This window comes from Crinia signifera, chromosome 4, assembly GCF_055691185.1.
Source record: "Crinia signifera chromosome 4, ASM5569118v1, whole genome shotgun sequence".
Taxonomy (NCBI): Eukaryota; Metazoa; Chordata; class Amphibia; order Anura; family Myobatrachidae; genus Crinia; species Crinia signifera.
In genome coordinates this window covers 254523444-254541715 of record NC_139220.1, presented here as the reverse complement: position 1 = coordinate 254541715, position 18272 = coordinate 254523444, and the positions used below count along the sequence as shown (strand labels likewise).

General features: G+C 45.8%; 1 protein-coding gene across 1 annotated transcript in view; it reads right to left on the bottom strand.

Annotated features, from left to right (window-relative positions):
* Positions 1–18272, bottom strand: part of ARRDC4 (arrestin domain containing 4) — a 40787-nt gene that overhangs the window by 11263 nt on the left and 11252 nt on the right. The window contains exons 2-5 of the mRNA XM_083184251.1: positions 11285–11348; positions 6295–6442; positions 2040–2142; positions 549–805 (exon numbers count right to left, since the gene is read on the bottom strand). Of these exons, the coding sequence (XP_083040377.1) occupies positions 549–805; positions 2040–2142; positions 6295–6442; positions 11285–11348 (572 nt within the window). The remainder of the gene's footprint in view (positions 1–548; positions 806–2039; positions 2143–6294; positions 6443–11284; positions 11349–18272) is intronic.

Sequence of the window (18272 nt, the reverse complement as noted above, 5' to 3'; positions counted from 1 at the left end):
GCGAGTGCAGCGAGCCATGCGAGGGTATGTTTCATTCCCCGTGTCGATCTAATGCTCATGTCGTCCTAATGACCCTGTCGACCTAACCCATGTTGACCTAAACCATGTTGACCTTCCTGCATGTCGACCTTCCTGCATGTCAGCCTATGGTGTCGACCTTATGCTTGTCGACCTAGTTGATGTCTATCCAATGATCCATACCCTTCCTAACTGACAGGGGCTTGCGTTCATGTGGGCTCAAGTCACGTCCCTGAGGCCACTATAATCTACTTGTAGACAAGGTACATTGTTTTCCCCTCACACAATAGTTGGTACTTATGTATTATCTGGGCTCCCATGTTAAATGCACCCCATTTTTTCATACCCCTACTATCCAACTACGCATGGAGTTGATTTTATATAGTGTTGCGAGCGCAACGAGCCAAAGTGCCCGAAGCGTGGCGAGCGGACGCAGTCTCATAAGAAAAATGGGAGCCCAGATATTACATAAGTACCCATTAGTTTGACACAACTAGCCATAGTTTATTTGTGAATGTGAGCGTACATACCACTAGTGCATACTCCACATGGATGATATTGCAGCCCATGATGGTGGGTGATACTTGAGGTATTTTGAGTGTTTTTCCATTCCACGTTTCAGTGCTTCCAGAGGCGATGTGATTCCCGCGCACGCTTGCCAGCATCTGCCTGTGTGCTTTCGTCTTCCCACAGACTGTGAAGGTTTGGGTTTGGTATATAGCAGCTTTGGGAACAACTAAACGTGAGGATCCATTTTCAATTTCTGCATAAATGGGTATGGCTTCCCCTAAATTGAAGGTACATTAATATATAAGAACTAGTCATAAAGTGGATAAATTTTGGGCTGTGGCTCATGGCACCCACACATGTTTTTTCTTGAACCTCTTGACTGGTTCCTCTAGACTACACATCCCAGCATGCCCTGCTACAGTTTTGCTATTTGGCCTTGATAAATCTGTTGCAGGGCATGATGGGATGTGTAGTTCAACAACAGCGGGGGGGTTGTAGGTTCCTCATCCATGCTCTAGAGTGAGATTAATCAAACCTTCTAAAAAGTGAAAATTGTACTTTGCCCTATTACATTACTCAAGTTTTATGCTAAATTTAAAACATCTGGATGTAAGTTGTCGTACCATTAGGAGTTGCAGGAAACATGTAAGTATGCATGTTCCCACATGTAAGTATGCACTACTTGAAAAAAGTTATTAATTAAAACTTAACTTTTATTAATTGGAAAGGTAAACACAAAACACATAATGTGTTATAGTTTTAAATAATAACTTTTTTTCAAGTAGTGCCCCCAGAAAAAGTACTTTCTCTTCTCTTGTCTGTGTACTAATTTCTACTCTCCGGGGAGCACCTCCACCAGCCACCATATAGATTAAGGCACCCCACTGTAAAAATTGTGGAATCTCATATATTTTCATGTATAATTTTCTTCATTCGTGTAAGTGACTTGTGCACCGGTACCCTCCCTATTCCCCTTCCCCCCCCCCAACATACTAATTAAGTCACCTGTGCTCAAGCACAGCTATCCTTAAAAACTGGACCATATACCTTTCACATATGGGATATTGCTGGGGCAACCCACCTCATGGCTCAATGTGAAAGGGTCTACCCGGCTTTGAATATGATCGCAACCAGAGTCATTCCCATTTGCAACCCAGACAGATTTTGTTGTGAAAGATATGATACAGGTCACGCCTAAAAGGAGAGGATTGGTGGACTTGGTAGTATTTGGAGATGACATTATCTCCAAGAGTCAACTGTTAGGTGGAAGTACCCGGTCCAGTGTGAATGGCAGTGACCTGGCAATAACTCCGCCAGTGTGAAAAGGGTAACTAATCTAAAATCCAGCTCCAACCCCATGTTCAATGTCCCAGGTTGGAGCTGGGTTTTAAGTGTGAAAGTGGAATATGTGCCATAAAAGTGTGGTTGGGAACTTCTGCTTTACAGTATTGAGTGTATTATCCCATATACTGTACTGTATATTGTTCGTCACAACAGAAAATACAACATACCATTGCAGTAACCTTTTCGTCCAATTTTGGCACTTAAAGATATTGGTCCAGAGGTTAAGAAAAGGCAGCCAATCATCTGCTCTTTGGATCGTTCTACAGGTGTCTAAAAAACAATAATTGGCAGTACAGTCTTCTTGTCATGCACTTAGGGAAATCTGCTGTAATTAAATCACCAATTACTAGTCAGCAAACAAGTTTATAGGTAATGACATAACAAATAGTATACAAGTCCAGCTAAGACCACGATTAGCACATAGCAACAATTCACAGTGTTTATACTTTTCTTCTCATGTTTTATCCCCTTTGTGGAAATGAATCAGATTTATGCTCATAAAATAACAAATTCCCTTCTCATACTGCTTTCACATTGCAGAAACGGGTATTGACCCTGTATTCTTAAATGGGACTTTAAAACGGGTCTGAACCTTAAGACCTTTCACATTGCAGTTGAAAACCGTTTTAAAAAGCATTTAATACCATTCACACATTCAACCTGTTTAACCCCCAAGGGACACGTTTCAAGCCATAGAAATAGAGCCATTCACACTGCCTAAAAAACGGCTTTGAAACGTGTAGGACTCTGCTTTTTAAACATGTTGAAATACCATAGTTAACTTTAACCGGTAAATCTACTCTGGCACCTTCACACTGCAGCCTTAAATGTTTTAAAATGAAAAAAAAAAAAAACGGCAATATACCGTTTTGAGGGGTGAATTTATGAAGCTTGGAGAAGTGTTATCTATCCCCATAAAGAACGTTATGAGCAAGGTGATAATGGTTCAGCCAATCAGCTACAATATGTAAATTGACAGGTAAGAGCTGATTGGCTGAACCATTATCACCTTGCTCATAACGTTCTTTATGGGGATAGATAACACTTCTCCAAGCTTCATAAATTCACCCCTAAAAGTGCAGTGTGAAAGGGGTATTAGTAAAAACAAAAGCCTACCAGATACCGCAGTGTCTGTAATACAGTAAATAATAACAGTTTGGAATCTGCAACCGGTTGATTACATTGAGCACACGGATCTTCTATAGATTGTGTGAATGGTTTTTGGCCAGCATATGCAGCTTTACAGCGAATCAGAGTCAAGCGCATCTCAACCTCTTCTCAAATGCGGTTGAATAGACATTACTGGGCAACAATGGAGAAAAGCAAAGCAGTGTCACATGGGCATGTCATGGGTTTGTAGACAGAGTTGTGGTCTTTTCAGGGATCTGTCCAATTGCAGTCAGATCCTCTGTACTAAGGATGGGGCTAGTGCAATTACAGATAATCCTAATGAATGATGCTCTTACAAGCCAATGGCTTAGATTGGACAATTCAGAATACAGGTGGATGTTCACTAGGATTCCTGATTGCTGTAAGTGGGGCGAATTATGACCTCATTATGTGCACCACATAATAAGACCAATAGTGTACATACACAGCATAAGTTAGTTAAAGCAATAGGTAATGGATTAACTATTTTTTGCCCATGTGCATCTATCTGATTGTGTAGATGTGTTTATGAGCCCTTAGCAAGTTTAAATATAATTAAAAAAAAAAAAAATATTTGTGTAACTAGTGCAAACATGTGCTTCTATTGAGGATATAATGTAAAAGCCTATGTATAGATAGCCTTAAAACCTGGACTGTTGGTGAGGACTGTGCCCCTTATTCTGGTTCACTCGCAAAGGCAAATTCCTTCTCTAATGGACAAAACCATGTGCACTGCAGGTGGGGCAGATGTAACATGTACAGCAAGAATAAGATTTGGGTGGGGTTTTGCCAGTGCTAGGGTGTCCGGCGCCCTCCTGCAAACCATATATGTTGTGCCCTTTCACATTGCCATTGCAACAAGCTGCAGCCCGATTGTGGGAGTGTATGCAACATGCGATCTTATGGAGGATATCGGGTGCATGTACATGTATCTCAGTGCTGTGTCCGCAAAATGTTGCAGGCACTAAAGGTGCCCATACACGCTGCGAGAATCGCATACGTTATAGGCTAGATCGCATCGCACGGCATGCATGCAGTGTGTGTGTGATGCGATCCGAAAGCAGCACAAAAAGTATGTGCAGCACTCGTGACTGAGGGGGAAAAGAGGGGAGAGAATGAGGAGATGGAAGAAGAGGGGAGGAGATAGAGGGGGCGGAGTGTTGAGGACTGGCAGTGGCACTGGCACAGCACACTGAGACGAGGGAAGGAAGGGGAGGCGGCACTGCTGCCTGTTCGTCATTTGATTGACAGCTGACAGGCGCAGGGAGCAATGGGTAGGGGGCGGATCCGGACATGACATGTCATTCAGGCATTCACAGACAGCGCTACATGCCTCAGCGCAAGTGTCTGTGAGGAAGAGGGGGCAGGTCGCAGGAGGAGGTGCAGGGAGCTGCTCAGCCTCTCCATACTGCCATCTGCTGTCAGACAGGCGCTGCAGGAGGCAGTGACAGTGAGGGCTGAGGCAGCTTTAGCAGAGCAGGGAGGGAGACAGCGCCTCTTCAGCATGGCGCCTCCCTGCTTTGCAGGAGCTGCTGAGTGGGTAGCGCCGGCCCTGGGTTTTACTTCAAAGTGAGATCTATATTGCAGTGTAAAAATAAAGCAGTCAGTATTTTCCCTGCACAGAAACAATATAACTCACCAAATCTAATTCTCTCTGCACAAGTTACATCTGCCCCACCCGCAGTGCACATGGTTTTGTCCATTTGAGAAGGAAGCTGCCTTTGTGAGTGAACCAGAATAAGGGGCCCAATCCTCACCAACAGTCCAGGTTTTAAGGCTATCTATCCATTTTCCCATTTTTTTTAAAGAAGGTCAAAACAATGCCATCTGTAGATAAGGTCATGGCAACTGTGTTTTGCCAACACAAGGGCATGCTTCTTAAGGATTTCCTCACCAAAGGTAATGCTGACCGCTTTTGTCACACATTGAGCCGGTATTGGAGGAAATGTAGTTGAAAACCTGGTTTGCTGCAAACAGTACGATAACACCAGGCCACACACTGCCAACCGCACATGTGAGTAATTATGGCCGTACTGGACCATCTTGTACTGAGCTATCCTCCATACAGCCCTGACCTGGCACCAAGCGATTCTTCTTCAATACTCTATTTGGACCATTGAAGAAGCACCTGGGCGGAAGGCAATTTGCAACAGATGGTGGAGTTCAGCAAGCCTTAGTATCCTGGCTTCAGGCCCTTGACAATGATTTCTTCTATGCCGGGATATCTATTGGTGTACTGTTGGATCAAATGCTTAGACAAGTATGTGGACTAGGTGGATTAATTATTGATTATACGTAAATGCACAACTTTAATAAATTTACGTCTTCTTGATTAAACTATCCCCGTACAAACAATAATAATAATAATAATAAGAAAAATATCTAGGATGGAGTTAAAATACAGTGGAGTTGTTGGACAAGCCCTTTAAATGTACAGTATAAAACTTCGGCAAACAAAATATGTCACCTGTATAATTAGGTAACGGCCCAAAGCCTAGAACTTTGTACAGTCACTCAAGTCTTCAGTGAACAATTCCCCTCCAAAATGCTAAAAAAAAAAAAATCCCTACACATTTTACGTGAAATTTGTGTTGTTTAAAGTCAGCTTGAATTGCCAGAGTATTTTTGCGATGATATCATTCATATTTAAATACTGGGCCATTAGGCATCTCTATAGCTGTCATGAAAGTGCAAGGTATAATTGTATATTATTTTGATAAAATGGGAGCAGATAAAAGAATAAAGCTCATTAGCTCCACATCTCGCCACTGTGTTGTTACTCATGCTCTGATCCTCCCTGCCGCACTATGTATTTGCAGTCATTATGGAGTTCAATGCTTTAATGTGATCCAATTTGCCATTAGGGCATGATAGCTGAAAGGATTCCGCCAGCAGCTGCATACACTTACTTAGTGGTAGAAAATGGCATGAAAAATGGAAGGATACGTGACATATAATGGGCTGAGTTAGATAGCAGACCTGCAATGATTAATAATAAGTCTCCCATAATTATGTCTTCTGCAGCTGTCATTATTCATGTTTAGGACAGCAAGCCTTACAAATGTAGCTGCTGCGGTAAATGGGTCTGCGTGATCTACAGCTAATAAAACAAATTGGCACACCTGCATATATTAGGCATGCAGATACTGAATGCAGACTGATAGGAGTATGGTGCTTATTATTGCAAGGTAAACAGAAATTAAATGGAGTCATTCAGAGAGGTGTCAGGCTTCAAATAACACTTTCGCATCACTAATATACAGTAGTTCTTACAAGTAAAGACGGAGAGTTGACATCAATGGGGCTGGTGACTCGGAGCTCGCGGTGGACTCTACAAGAAGGCACGGATGGTCTCTCCAAAACTGCACTCAGTTGATATTGAACCCTACCATATTTTCCTGTGAAAGAAGTGACCAAATGTCTAAAAGTAACAAAAAGAAATAAATAGAAATGATTATTGCACATATAAGGAATGGTAAAGTAGGAACAGAAGAAATCTATTTACTAAATACTCTATGCAGAAATATGCATTATTTATTCAATCAGGCCACACACAGTTAAGTATCCCTTATCCAAATTAGAGATGTGCAGGTCCGGATTTACCCGGAACTCAAAACGGGATCTTATTGGCTATACAGCTGTCACGTGTTTTGGAGCAAAATAGCCAATGAGATCCGGTTTTGAGATCCGAGTAAATTTGAGTAGATCCGGACCTGCAAATCTCTAATCCAAATATCTGCTATCCAAATTATTCTGAAACCCCAATATGAGGACCATACAGTTTTATTAAAGTCCCTAAAATCTGAAAAATGTTCCTTACTAAAGAGTGCCTACTATAAGGAATTGTTTGTTTAGACATAGCATTTCCAAAAAGCTGATGGAAAACTGTGGGCAATGTAATAGGATTCATGCAAGGTGGTCTCAGTCATTTCATTTATTGTGATCTGACCACTATAATATGATATTTAGAGTGGTTCATGACAGGATGATATTAGCAAAACATTTTCTATTTTGATTATTCCTATACTATGAAGAACAATGTTATGAAATATAAATGCACAGTTTGCTGTACAATGTATCCCACAACAAAAAACACTTGAATTTAAGCAGACTTAAATAGTTACCAGTACTGGTCTCAGGAATGCAAAAAGATTACACAGTTATTACAGCAACTTGCTGTCAATTCCAGATGCATACCTCCCAACAGTCCCTATTTTAGCGGGACAGTCCCGATTATTAGGGCCTGTCCCGCTGTCACACCCGCAGGCAGCAGTGTCCCGCGGTGAGGGGGGGGCTGTTGGGAGTCCCCCCTGTCGGCTGCTAAGCAGCAGGGAATAAACGATGAGGCTGGGGGGAATAAACGCTGGGGCTGGGGGGAATAAACGCTGGGGCTGGGGGGAATAAACGCTGGGGCTGGGGGCATGGCGGCAAAATGGTGGCGTGGCCTTGCGGGAGAGCTGCGAGTATAGGCCACACCCCCAAAATTAGGCCATGCCCCCCCAAAATTTCGATGCGCATCAGCTGTGTCCCGGGTCTGGCGACCACAAAGTTGGGAGGTATGCAGATGCGAGATAAATATCCCAACAGTTAGTAGGGAGGTTAATTGAGAGCTCACATTGAGTTTTGCTGAATGTGTAGTTTTTAGATATCTACACCTGTGAGCCCCTTTAGGGGGTGATGGGGCAACTGTGGCACTCCGTTAATAGATAGAGTCGAGTACAGGGGGGGGGGGGGGGGTTTGCAGTCGTGCATAGATGCAGTATTTACTGACTTTCTCAGATGGTTTCTTTCTCATACCATCTGAGAAAGTCAGTGAGTTCTGCATCTGTGCACAACTGCAACACCCCCCCCCCCGTTCTGGCCTCTATCTATTAACGGAGTGCCACAGTTGACCCATCACCCCCTAAAGGGGCTCACAGGTGTAGATATCTAAAAACTACACATTCAGCAAAACTCAATGTGAGCTCTCAATTAACCCGTTGGGATAGTAATCTCGCATCTGGAATTGCCAGCAAGTTGCTGTAATAACTGTGTAATCTTTTTGCATTCCTGAGACCAGTACTGGTAACTATTTAAGGCTGCTTAAATTCAAGTGTTTATTGTTGTGGGATACATATGTACCCTTTTTCATATGTTTTTTAGCTTACTGTTTATTGTGAATTGTTAGGAAAAACCCCTCCCTTTTGGCACCTGAATGACACACCTCTGATTGAGCAGCTTACCAACAAAAGTGCTATTGTGAATTGTTAGTAAGTTGTTATTAAATTGTTTTTGTGTGTACAAAGGCGCCTAGTGGTTCTTTTTCCTGTGACTATAGAGCAGTGTTTTTCAACCACTGTGCTGTGGCACACTAGTGTGCTTTGAGCTGCTCTCAAGTGTGCCTCCAGATCTAGAGGTGCCCAAACTAGTTTACAGCCACCACCAGTTCAACTGTTATTTACTGGTCTCTTCTTTTCATTTAAAGGGCCAATGTATTTTATCTGTGTTACCTGTGGGGACCAGTGTGATTGTTTTTTATATGGGGCCAATAGGTTTGTTTTTTCCTGTGGGGCCAATGTGTTTTGCCCTGTGGGGATCTCATGGTGTGCCTTGGCAATTTTCAAATCTTATTTAGTGTGCCGCAAGGGAAAAAGGTTGAAAATCACTGCTGTAGAGGGATCGATCTGAGAGCTGAAGTGTCCTAACATTATACTCATCAAATGATAGGAAGAATAATAGCTAGAAATCAGAATCAGTGGAAAAAGACACAGAACTAATTGAGCAATTGGGTACTTATGTAGTATCTGGGCTGCCGATTTTTTGATTGTATGCCTTAAGTTAAGGCATACAATCAGATGCGATGCGATGCGATATCGCATCGCATCGCATCGCATCGCATCCGATATCGGATGCGATGACCCGATTTTTCCATAGGAATCAATGTTAAAATGATTCCTATGGAAAAAGGGGTCCTTTTCATACCCCTACTATCCAAGTGGGCATGGAGTTGAATATAAACCTGTGGCGAGCGTAGCGAGCCACCGAGCCCGAAGCGTGGCGAGCGAAGCGAGCCCCGCGAGGGGACGGTATTCGTCCCCTCGCGGGGCTCGCTTCGCTCGCCACGCTTCGGGCTCGGTGGCTCGCTACGCTCGCCATAGGTTTATATCCAACTCCATGCCCACTTGGATAGTAGGGGTATGAAAAGGACCCATTTTTCCCATTAAATTCCATGTTAAAATGGACTCAGTCCATTTTAACATTGATTCCTATGGAAAAATCGGGTCATCGCATCGCATCGCATCGCATCGAATCGCATGGTCGCATGCGATGCGATGCGATCTCCCGATCCGACCCGATTTAGAAATCGGCAGCCCAGATACTACATAAGTACCAGCAATTGTTTTGCAACACCATGGGGCTTATTCTGGTTGATTTGCAAGGCTGCAAAATTCGCAGCCCTGTGAGTCCTCCAAACCACGATGTCCTCCAAATTTCGATGGAGCCTACCATCGAATGATGTGTAATGTGCACGCATATTTATGTGACTCTCAGGTCCCTTCGATTTGCGTGCACCCTCGGGAGGAAGTGGGTGGGCAGCTGACATCAGGTGATGTTAGCTGTCCACCCCGGGTACCGACATCATGGCCCAATTACCATGGTAACGCCCAGCATTTACATGGAAACACCCATGAAACGCTTGGCGTTCCATAGCACTATCCACGGCCGCCCCCCTCCGGCAGCAACCTTCGGTGCCTGCACCCAGAGAACAGTCTGTTCACCATGGCCGCACGTACACGGCGTATGCACATGCACAGAAGTTACCCTGCGCATGCGCATACACCCATCGGTGGCCACTGAGGATCAGTAGGCCTTAGGTCAACACAGAGAAAAGGTTGACATGTCTAGGGCCGACAGGGTCAAAAGGTCAATACAAGCATAATGTCGATATTGGGAAGGTCGACAGTGAAAAGGTCAACATGGGTTTTTTCACATTATTTGATCGGGCACTATCATATTCTCCCTCCAAGCCCTAGTGGATGGTAGGGCAGGAAATACATGTTGGCACATGTCGGCTCAAAAAAAGTGAAAAAACCATGTCGATCCTTTGACTGTCGACCTTACCAATGTGGACCTAATGCCCGTGTCAACCTTTTGACCCTGTTGACCTAAGGCCTGTCGACCCAATTTATGCCGACCTTAATGGTGTTAACCTATCGACTGTTTCCCAAACAAATAGCAGGATTAAGGTGCATCAGAATACACCACGGCCAGTTACTATCAGAGACGTAATCATAAATAATTTTTCTTACTAAAACAATTTGAAAATTAGATCTTTCCCACCCTTTTGACATCATTTTAAAATATCCTAAATGTATTAAATGGCTTTTAGATGAGTTTCATACATCACATCTTTTTTTGGTAAGCAGATCCCATTTCCCATACTTGTATTTGGATCTGTCTTTCATGCATGCTGACAGCATGGCTGAGCCCAGAGTCATTCCGGACTGCAGGTGGCTTGCTAAGCAAGAAGTGGACTCGGGCTCGGAGGCAGCAGGTGGTGATCGGTATTATTTATATGAACGTGCAGCAACTGAAGAGAAGGTGCTGGTCTGTGAGAGTTCTGACTGTATAGATAAAAGGCGAGCCACAAAGAAATAAAAATTTGGATCTTAGTTTGAAGTGACTTACAGCAACAATTTGTAAGATCCTTTTGATGTTTTTAACCATGTCTGTCTAACCACTAGAACGGCAGTGTAACACAATTTTTGGTATCTGGGCTCCCATGTTAAATGCACCCCATTTTTTCATACCCCTACTATCCAACTACCATACCCGAAGCGTGGCGAGCGAAGCGAGCCCCGCGAGGGAACGCTGTCTCATAAGAAAAATGGCAGCCCAGATATTACATAAGTACCCAATTTTTTCTTGTCTGTATACACACTGACTAACCATTGGTCACACCACTAAACTTCGGAAAGACCCTACGCTGCCGGGTCAGTTGAACAGTGTACAAAGGTGCAATTGCTGACTGTGACACACGCCCCCAAATTGCTTGCTACGTGTCCTCTTTTAACTAACCACAATCCGTTACCACTATAAATGCATACTGATGCTTCAATCACTCTGCATCTAAATTCTCACCGTGACCACAGCATGACGTAAATGCATATGTAGTACTAAAAACAAAAAATAGCTCAAATGCGCAAACACTTGTATAGTATCCACCTCTAAATCAAGCCCACAGTGTTAGTGGAATAGGACTTAAACATGAAAAAAAGCTTACTCAGCGGGTAGTTGGAAGTGAAACAGAAATGTATGCCTCCCAGCTGTAACCTTGAGGATTTCACCTAAAAGAAGGAATAACAAGCATTGTAACATCAGTACTCAAATGGAAAGTGGAAAATATATAAACAAAGTGTATTAAACTATTAATAGAATACAACAGTGATTGCCGAACACTTATCTCAAGTTACCCTAATAGGCAATCACCTTCCATACGGTCAGCGATCAAAAAGTAGCAGGATTTTATCGCAGGTTGTGTACTACTGGCTGTGTGCAGGAGCATTCTATCAGTAATTGTCCGGCCTGCTATTTCACTCCGATGGAGGTCTTAAGTGATAAGGTCTGAATAAGGCCAGATAGATAAGTTAAATTAAATTTACTGACATACAGTACAAATTAGTCACCTGTGTTCAACCATGATTGCCCTTAAAAATCTGAATTGTTAGGGTGGTATGAGGACTGAGTTTACCTGGGAACAAATTGTATTAGTGTAGTTATTCTTCCTGTCAGGGACTCTGGTATCTTTGACTCTTTATGCAGGCTATGTGGAAATTATGCCGGATGATATGTTTATCATGACGTGTGAGAGCTCGGATGAGCAGGAGCAAGACTAAACTCCTAGGAAGTATGAGATTGGGGAAGCTCCACAGTAAGGGATGTTAGGGTTAACAGGCTATGCAGTTTAGCCAATTAGGTTGTTGGTGGTGTGTTTTAGGGTGGAGTTAAGAAGATGTTACTCAATTGGGTACTTGTGTACTTTCACGGCGGCAGTTAGGTAGTCAGCGTAGCGTCCCTGACAGAATCAGCGTAGTGTTCCCACGGCCAGCGTAGCTAGCATAGTCAGCATCCCTATCAGAATCAGCGTAGTGTTCCCGCAGCCAGCGTAGTTAGCTTAGTTACCGTAGTCAACATCCCAGTCAGAATCAGCGTAGTGTTTTCCGCGGCCACTTAAGTACTGTAGTTAGCATGGCGGCAGTTACGTAGTCAGTGTACCCGCGGCTAGCATAGTTAGCATAGTCAGCATCCCTGTCAGAATCAGCGTAGTGTTCCCGCAGCCAGCATAGTTAGCTTAGTTAGCGTAGCCAGCGTCCCTGTCAGAATCAGCGTAGTGTTCCCGCGGCCACTTAAGTACTGTAGTTAGCATGGCGGCATTTACGTAGTCAGTGTTCCCGCGGCTAGCATAGTTAGCATAGTCAGCATCCCTGTCAGAATCAGCGTAGTGTTACCGCAGCCAGCATAGTTAGCTTAGTTAGCGTAGCCAGCCTCCCTGTCAGAATCAGCGTAGTGTTCCCGCGGCCGCTTTAGTAGTTAGCTTTCCTGTCAGAATCAGCGTACCACAGCACGGCTACCTGGAACTAGCCAGAGCTTACGTAGTCAGTCAGTGTTACGCAGTTAGCATGTTATGACCGTAGGCTGGGAACGATGAATCAGGCGTGAGCCCGTAGCCGTGACCGCCGGTTAGGACGGCCAGAGCGAAACCCTACTCTCAGTCTGTTGAGTACCTCTGGCAGATGTCAAGCCCCTGCGAGCGCTAGTGTTCACCTGTGGCCGCCGCATCCGAAGGAGCGAGTTAGGCCCGCTCCAACCCCGATGCAGCTAGGTCTTAGGATGGGACAAGGGACTAGCGATCGTCAGAGGTATGCTCAAGAGGAAATCTGACTACTGGGCCTAACTGGAGATGACGCCCTGTCTACCGGCACCAGGCCAAGGACGGGAATGCGACCCAGTCGCAAACACAGGAGGAGTGATACGGGGAATTTCCAACATGCAGGGAAAAACAAACATACAAATCCCCAAAACGACTAAAGCTCGGAACTGAGATAAACCAGCCTGACAGGGCTCTGGCGGAGGGAGAGGAGACGTGAGAGCAGTCCTGAATCAGCCCCACTGCTGATGGAAGCCAGCAGGGCTAATAGAGACTGCAGGGACCTAACCCTAAACAAGGAATGGCTGGACAGCCAAGAATATAATAACACAAAGGATAAGGCAACTTGCCAACAATGAGAAAATAAGGAACGGGACCAAGCTCCAAAGGAGCACTCACGTGGCCCCAGGAGGGGGAGCTGAGCAGACTGGACAAGAGAAGCAGGGAAGCTGACCAGAGACCCAGTGGAACAGAATCTGGGAGCTGGAACAGACCAGGATAGCTGAATAACTGCTATAACCGGCGCCCTCTTGCTCGCAGCCATCCCTTAAAAGGGATGGTGCAGCAAATGAACAGGCGCCGTGATGGACCGGCCCCCCGACTCCTAACTACCATCAGGTGGCCGAGCGCGCGTCCCTCGGCGTCCCCTGTTGCCTGGCAACTGCTGGGCGGCTGCAGGGGAACGCCGAGGACTTATCCTTCCGTCTGACTGACGGGCAGACGCGTCACTCCGCCGGGCGGAAGTGACGCACGGGCGCTCGGAGACGCCGGGCGGAAGTGCTGTGTGCAGCCCTCCAGCACCAGCCCCCCGGCGCCGGGCGCTCGTGCTGCTAACAGTACCCCCCCCTTGAGGAGAGGTCAAACGACCCCTACCACCGGGTTTATAAGGAAAATCCTGAAAAAATGCCCTTTTGAGGCTGGGAGCATGTACATCCTTATCAGGAACCCAGGATCTCTCCTCAGGCCCGAATCCTCTCCAATGGACCAAAAACTGCAGAGAGCCTCTAACGAACCTTGAGTTCAGAATCTTCTCCACACGGAACTCCCGCTGTCCCCGGACTACCACCGGAGATGATCCAGTGTAAATTCTACGAGAAAACCTCCGTGAGAAGAATACCGGTTTCAGCAGGGAGGAGTGAAAGGTATTGTTGATCCTCAGGGATCGAGGCAGCGAGAGGCGAAAAGCCACCGGGTTGACTTTCTTGATAATCTGAAAGGGACCAATATATCTTGGCCCTAACCTTGCCGAAAGTTGATGAAGCTTTATGTTCCGGGTGGACAGCCACACCCAGTCACCAACTTTGAATCGACAAGGAAGTCTGGATCTGTCTGCGAACCTCTTTTCCTTAAAAGCTGCTTCCTTAAGTGCTTCATGAACTCTCTTCCAAATGAGTCTCAGATGGGAGACAGAAGAAGAGGAAGACCTGGGGGCTTCAGGTCCCAAGGCACTGGTCCGAGGATGGAATCCATATACAGAAAAGAAGGGTGAAGTCTTCGAAGCAGAATGATATGCATTATTATACGCAAATTCTGCCAATGGTAGAAAGCTTACCCAATCGTTTTGCAATTTGGACACAAAACACCGAAGGTATTGCTTTAGTGACTGATTCAGTCGCTCGGTCTGCCCGTTGGACTGCGGGTGGAAGGCAGAAGTCAAACTGATTTTAACTTTAAGGGAAGAACAAAACTGTCTCCAAAACTGTGCCACGAACTGTGGCCCCCGATCAGAAACGATATCGGTGGGAAATCCGTGGAGTCTAAAAATGTGTTGCAGAAACAAGCCCACCAACTCTTTGGCTGACGGCAACTGTCGCAAAGCCACGAAGTGTGCCATCTTAGAAAACCTATCCACGACAACCCAAATGACTTGACACTGGCCAGAAACAGGTAAACTGACTATGAAGTCCATGGCCAAGTGAGACCAAGGCCTAGCAGGTATGGACAGGGGCATGAGCACCCCAAGAGGCCGTGACCGAGGAACTTTATGCTGCGCACAAATTGGGCATGATAATACAAATTCCCTGGTGTCCCGTGACATCCCTGGCCACCAGACCACCCGGGAAAGGAGATCTACCGTCTTCACAATTCCTGGATGACCCGCAATTTTAGAATCGTGTAACTCAGACAATACCCTGCGTCGCAGTGACTCAGGAACAAAGAGTCGGTCTGCTGGGGTCTGGGCAGGAGCCTGACTCTGGGCCTGACGAATCAGTCCCTCCAGGGTCTGGTTGATTCCTGCATGGATACATGATGCCGGCAAAATAGGAATCTTGCTCGCTCTGTTCTCCTGTTGGGGAAGGAAACAACGAGAAAGAGCATCAGCTCTAATGTTCCTAGAACCGGGTCTGTAAGAAATCAGGAAGTTAAACCGCATAAAGAACAGGGCCCAGCGAGCTTGTCGAGCATTGAGCCTTTTAGCAGTTTCAATGTACTGTAGGTTCTTGTGGTCAGTAAGAACTAGAATTTGATGAGCAGCTCCTTCTAACCAATGACGCCACTCATCAAAGGCCCACTTGACAGCGAGTAACTCCCTGTTCCCAACGTCAGAGTTGGCCTCGGCCGAAGAGAACTTCCTTGACATGTATGCACAGGGGTGCAATCCCAAAGACTCAGGATCTCTCTGCGACAATACAGCTCCGGCCCCCACTTCGGAGGCATCCACCTCCACTATGAAGGGAAGGTCAGGATTGGGATGTTTAAGAACCGGAGCCGAAATGAAGGCTCCTTTTAAGGTTTCAAAGGCTTGCTCTACTTGCGGTGACCATTTTGATGGGTCCGCTCCCTTCTTGGTCAAAGCGACCAGGGGCGCTACAATAGAAGAAAATGCATGGATAAAACGCCTATAATAATTTGCAAACCCAAGAAACCGTTGGACCGCCTTCAAGTTGGTAGGTCGCGACCAATCGACAATAGCCTGAAGTTTCTTGGGATCCATCTGGAATCCTTCAGAAGAGATAATGTAACCCAGAAACGACACCTGAGGCACTTCAAATTCACATTTCTCGAGTTTTGCAAATAATTGGTTTTCTCTCAACCTTTGCAACACTTGTCTGACTTAACTCCTATGCACGTCCAGGTCTTGGGAAAAAATCAAGATGTCGTCTAAATAGACAACCACAAATTTGCCCAAAAAATCTCGGAGGACATCGTTAATCAGATCTTGAAACACGGCCGGGGCGTTGGAAAGGCCGAACGGCATCACTAAGTACTCGTAGTGACCCGTCTGAGTACTAAAAGCCGTCTTCCATTCATCCCCTTCCTTGATGCGGATGAGATTGTAAGCTCCCCTGAGATCAATCTTGGAAAAAACGGTAGCAGATCGCAACTGGTCGAAAAGTACCGAGATCAAGGGAAGGGGATAGGTATTTTTTATTGTGATCTTGTTGAGGGCACGAAAGTCTATACAAGGCCTGAGAGACCCATCTTTCTTTGCCACAAAAAAGAAACCGGCACTAAGGGAGGACTTAGATGGTCGAATGAACCCCTTCTTGAGACTTTCTTGGACGTATTCATTCATCGCCTTTGTCTCAGGAATTGATAAGGCGTACAATCTTCCTTTGGGCAACGGAGCATGGGGAACTAACTTAATGGCGCAATCGTAAGGACGATGTGGGGGAAGACTGTCCGCTTTCCCCTTAGAAAATACGTCTGCGAACTCGACATAGGGAGCGGGAATCTCAGAGAGGGACATAGAAGCTAATAACATCGGGAGGTGAATACACTGTTCCGAACAGTAAGGGCTCCAACGAGCGATCTCCCCCGTACCCCAGTTAAAACTCGGATTGTGTTTCACTAACCAGGGGTGACCTAAAACAATGGGAAGTTAAGAGAAAAGTAATCTCTTCTGAATGAAATAACCCAATGGTAAGGCGTACCAGAGGGGTTTGAGACGACACAGCCCCATTAGATAAGACATTCCCGTCTAAACCCCGAAGGGTAATGTATCCTTTGAGTTTGAGAGAGGGAATGCCTAATCTCCGGGCTAAGGAAATATCTAAAAAATTTCCCGCCGCACCACTATCTACAAATGCGGTACCGGAAAAATTATTTTCCTGAAACGAAATACTACAAGGAGCTAGTAACGCATTATGAGAGGAAAATAGTAGATGGCCTAAGTGAACCCTCTCCTCGTTCACTTGGCCTGGGGTTTTACTGGCCTCACCGGGCAGTTACGGAGGAGATGTCCCTTACCACCACAATATAAGCAAAGACCAGCACTAAAACGGCGGGCTCTTTCTTCTGAGGAGATGCGAGTCGACCCTATTTGCATAGGTTCCTCACTGTCCTCAGGAATCGGGGAAACAAATGGAATAGGGCGTACCGGAACCCCCCGCTCCGACTTTCGCTCGCGGAGACGGCGGTCGATTCGGATAGCCAATTCCATGAGCTTATCCAGGGAGTTGGGCACTGGGTATTGGATTAAGCTATCCTTGATGGCGTCTGAGAGCCCACAACGGAATTGGCTCCTTAGTGCCGGATCATTCCAACCGCAATCATTAGACCAACGGCGGAATTCCGTACAATAAGCCTCTGCTGGGTCCCTCCCCTGTTTAAGGGCCCGAAGGTGAGTCTCAGCAGAAGCTTCTCTGTCAGGGTCATCATAGAGAAGGCCCAGGGAAGTAAAGAAGTTCTCTACAGAGGTTAATACTGGACTATCAGCTGGGAGACCGAATGCCCAGGTTTGAGGATCTCCTTGCAGTAGCGACATCACTAACCCAACTCGCTGAGACTCAGAACCAGAAGACCGGGGCCTAAGCCGAAAATATAACTTGCAGCTCTTGCGAAAATTAAAGAAAGCCCTCCGGTCTCCTGAAAAACGGTCAGGCAAATTCACTTTTGGCTCCGACACCCCTGGATCTGGGGACCGAGTCCTCCGTTCTTGAGCGGCTACTTTCAGTGATAAATCTCGCACCATTTGAGTCAACCCCTGAACCTGGTCCGAGAATGTCTGAGGAGTGGGATTCATTTTCAACAAAACTACAATAATTGTTATATAAATACTTCTTTATATAACCTGTTTGGCCGGTTATAATGTTATGACCGTAGGCTGGGAACGATGAATCAGGCGTGAGCCCGTAGCCGTGACCGCCGGTTAGGACGGCCAGAGCGAAACCCTACTCTCACTCTGTTGAGTACCTCTGGCAGATGTCAAGCCCCTGCGAGCGCTAGTGTTCACCTGTGGCCGCCGCGTCCGAAGGAGCGAGTTAGGCCCGCTCCAACCCCGATGCAGCTAGGTCTTAGGATGGGACAAGGGACTAGCGATCGTCAGAGGTATGCTCAAGAGGAAATCTGACTACTGGGCCTAACTGGAGATGACGCAACTTGCCAACAATGAGAAAATAAG